We start from the raw sequence: 4,170 nt of genomic DNA, 5'->3' as shown, positions 1-4,170 counted from the left end.
GTGGTGGTGACAAGCGGTCCTCCCAAATGCATAAAGCCTGGTCCATCTCCGGATACCAGTGTTGGTATCCAGCTAGTCAGTATGCTCCTTGAAAACGGTTTTCTATTTTACAGGCAGAAATAGCTTTCCTAGGCGGTGGTAGAGTGAAGTAAGGTAGAGAGACGTGATCCAACCCGTCCCGTCTCGTCCGTGTCGGAGGCAGACGCAACGGCTGAGGTTAGTAGCAGCAAGTTGTTAGCGTTCGCTAACAGAATCATGCGGTCCTTCTCTCCACATCCCTTGTGTTGTGAAGCGGCTCACAAAAATAGCCCAATGGTTAGACTGCTGATACTTGTTCATCTTCTGCAAAACAAGAGGAAAAAAAAAAGTTATTCCATCGGTCCCCTGCCTCGGACGCAGAGGGTACAGAACAGTACCCAAGCATTCGATTACAGTGGTTCGGTGAAGACTTCACCACTTCATTGTGATGTTCTCACTGCCTTAATTATTGACCACAATATATTCAGTACCACCATTTATCAAATCCTCAAGAAATCTGAGGTATTGTAGCCATACAATAAAGCTGTATTGCAAAACAGAAAACCCCAGATCTTCCAGAAATTATTAGCATGCAGCCCCCAATATCCCAAAAGCTACTGATTTGCGAAAAAAGTCGGTAAAATACTTTCCAACATGCAGTGAGCACTGTCTCCCAAATAAAATTAACCAGGCACTTTAAAAATAGTAAAATACTTGTATCTAAAAGTGTATGGTTAAATTTAGTTTAGAAAAATTGAGATTAAAATGTTTGAAGCAATTAGTTCCTTATTCTTACATCAAAAACATTTAATATCACAACTGAATTAATGCTGGGCAACTTTATGTTTTACCGTAAGTTTGCACTGCAGCACTAATATATATGTTAAATACTGTTTACATATTTTAAAGGGCCAAGATAAGATCATTTTGCATCAGAAATTGTTTTAATCTAAATCCACGCTCATTTTATGACAGTCTGAAACTGAAGGAAGCGACCACAACATTCTAATAAAAAAAAATGAGTTCACTAGCAAAGGGGACAGAGAGATCACATCAGTGCATAGGTATTGAAAGCAAATCAGCAGATAAACAATTAAGTAGAAATTCCCCTAACTTGAAGTTAGTTTTGACACAATATAAGAGCAGTCTTTTTCAGAAAAATCTCTTGCGTTTTGGTCACCTGATACATGCCATGCTCAGCAGCATTGGCTGTTGCTTCAAACAAGGTCATGAAGAATTTAGCTAGAAGAGACACTGTCAGGCCACGTTGGGCTGAGAAGTCAGGTTTTATCAAACGCACGTTTCAGAAGACCAGAAATTCACTGTTATTTTGTTCAACATTTGTTAAACCCCATCTCCAGAAATCTCTGTTGAGGAATAAGGCAGCTTTATGCTAGCACGTGAGAATACAAATCTGAAACTAGTTAAGAATTGTCCAACACCCTGCCAAATCCAAATTCAAAATACCTGGTTTACATCATCATCCCGACACCATCCTGAAACAGTGGGACATTAGTTAATCAACCCCGAGAGGCTGGAGTTTTTCTGCATGGAATTTATAGCCTGACAGTGTCCCTTAAAATCAACATCACCACAGGGAGGGGACAGATTTTTAAAGAAAAAAAGATAGTATCTACATGCTCTTAAGTATCTCAGTTGTGCTTTGGGAGACCTCATATGTATATTCATATATACATATATATTTATACATAATTTGAAGTCTGTTTGGTGTCAACATGCTTTTTCTAAAGGGAAGGCATTCTTTTTTTTTTTCCCCAACGTGTATATACCTGCATACACATATGCATGTGTATACAGTATACAGCCATACGTATTTGTATATTTAGAGATTAATCAAGTTTTAATCTCTAGGAATGACCAAGAGAAAGCCCAGAACAACGTTGTGAAGTAAACACTGCACAGACCAGATTCACACAGCAGTTCACTTAACATCTACCGAGTCAGGTGTTGCACATACCATCCTCTTCACTATCTGCGTCAGTCATATCTGCTAGCTTGGGGTTGGACGGCTGTCGACTATGCCACTGAGGCATCTTCGATGAAATACAGGCCACCGGTTCACTACTGAGAGAAGCTGATGAAAGTCTAGAGAGGTCACTGTGCAGCATCTTTGACCTCTGCACTGCCACACTATAGTCTGGAGGTTTTAGGTGTGGGTGGTGGGGCGATCCTTCCTTTATGTCCGCTAAAGAAATCCCCATATATCCCGGAGGGGTGGGCGGTGGCTCCCTATACCTATCGTCCTTCTTAGGTGAGGTGACACAGTACACTGGCACAAGAAATAAGCAATGGAAATGTTAAAGAAGAAAACAAAGGAAACAAAACGTTAAAAAATCATGAAATGTTACAATGGCAAAACAGAAACTGATAACAAAACGCAAATGCAGAAACACTGGTTATAACGAGAGCAGCAGATAATTACGCTTTCATTTATGTTTTCTACTTATTTTAAGGAATCAGAGTAGCAACAGAACCCGTGAACTCATTAGGCAAGATGCCAATCGAGTGGAAACAAGTCTATAACTTTCTTCTCTACATTCAGTGTGCAATCGCAGCGCTCGCCATACACCCCACTCCTGCGGCACTGCTGCGCCGCGGGATGCCAAGGAGCTCTACGGGACGGCTGGAGAGCCAGCACGGCAACGCTGCCGGCCGAGGCTGCTGCCACCCTCTGTTAGGCCGGCGGGCCGGGCCCCCTGCCACTCTCTGTTACAGGCTGGGAAACCGAAACAAAAGAAATTAAGGCAACTAGCCCAAAGTTACTCTGCACAGCATGCTAGAGACTGATAGCAAGAACTGTTGGTTGACTTCAACAACATGCAATTCATCACCCATCAGTGGCTTAACGGAAATTCATCATAATAAAATAACTCTGTATCAATTCACATGTAATAAGACATTAAACCACCCAATCAGCTGTGCTATAGGAAGAAAAAACCCCTAGTATCACGTGAAACTGCTCCTAGGAGGCAAACTGTATATAAAGCCTGCACTCATTATTTTGCATCTTCTAAAAGTAAACAATGGCTTATCACATCCATAGTTTCCTTCCCCGTTCATGGGCAGTTCAGGTGACACAGGCTCTCAAACTAAAGCTTAAGTTTCTTTAAGTTCCCTCCCCTCGCACCCACCCTCAGGTCTGGGGCTCAATGTGCATGTTAAACTGGGCTTTTTCCACGTACATGTTGCAACAGGAGAATTTCAAAGCTAGGGTAATTTTAAAAATCTGTTAGTTGGGTGAATTTGCATTCTTCTTGTGGATACATTTTAAACAGTGCATGTTCATTACAGTTTCATTTATTTCAGCAACTGTAATATTTTCTTATCTTACAGGAATGTGAAAGGATGAAAATGAAGGAGTATTTCTTATTGTGTTGTGGACTTGTGAGATTCCAGGTGTTGGTATTGGGAACAAGAGCCAGTTCATACCTGACGCCCTCAGTTCATGCTTGGGCTTATAGTAAAATAAACAACACCAATTTATAGTCTGGGTTTTAGCAGATACACATGGGTAAAGGCAGAGATTTATACTGCTGCTTTAGAGGAATCATTTTCATTTAACTGGCCCCTATGAGGAAGCAGGGGAAGCGAAGAGGCTTTCTTCTCCCTGAAGGGTTGGGGAAGGGCTGGGTCCTCTGAGCAAACCCCCACCTTCGGTCTCCGTTGATTTTGCAGGAGGACTGACCAGGGGGGATATACTCTCTGTGAAACGAGAAAGCTACAAGCTTCCTAGAGCTGAGATCTAGCCTACTGTAACAACGAAAGGAGGAATAAGGTGCCCTTTTGTAAAGTTCTAATTCATAGTATTTTACAAATTCTATTAAAATAAAATATTCTAAGATCATTTAATGTCCACAGCATTAAGTGTCCATAACTTCTGCCACCCACTCACAGCCTCAGGAGGTTACAAAACCCTTCCACAAGGAACCCTCCTTCCCAAGCAGCTGATTACTTGAATATTTGCTTCATAAAGAAAATGCGGTGAAATTCCACACAGTGGTTAAGGGAAACATAACTAAAAGGCAGCAATATAAATTTTCATGTATACCGTAGGGAAAAGCCATGAAAAAGGTAAGCTTTTCCCTTTGGATATACAGCAACGGCACACTGCCATTCCACACCTTCTCTGCT

General features: G+C 41.5%; 1 protein-coding gene across 1 annotated transcript in view; it reads right to left on the bottom strand.

The window, feature by feature from the left end:
* Positions 1 to 316: 316 nt before the first annotated feature.
* Positions 317 to 4,170, bottom strand: part of LOC104628507 (rap guanine nucleotide exchange factor 6-like) — a gene marked incomplete at its 5' end in the record, with an annotated part of 14,264 nt that continues 10,410 nt past the window's right edge. Inside the window, 2 exons of the mRNA XM_010297126.1 lie at positions 317 to 342; positions 1,997 to 2,308. Of these exons, the coding sequence (XP_010295428.1) occupies positions 317 to 342; positions 1,997 to 2,308 (338 nt within the window). The remainder of the gene's footprint in view (positions 343 to 1,996; positions 2,309 to 4,170) is intronic.

Source organism: Phaethon lepturus, unplaced genomic scaffold (assembly GCF_000687285.1).
Source record: "Phaethon lepturus isolate BGI_N335 unplaced genomic scaffold, ASM68728v1 scaffold5381, whole genome shotgun sequence".
NCBI classification, from domain to species: Eukaryota; Metazoa; Chordata; class Aves; order Phaethontiformes; family Phaethontidae; genus Phaethon; species Phaethon lepturus.
This window is presented reverse-complemented; position numbering and strand designations above follow the sequence as displayed.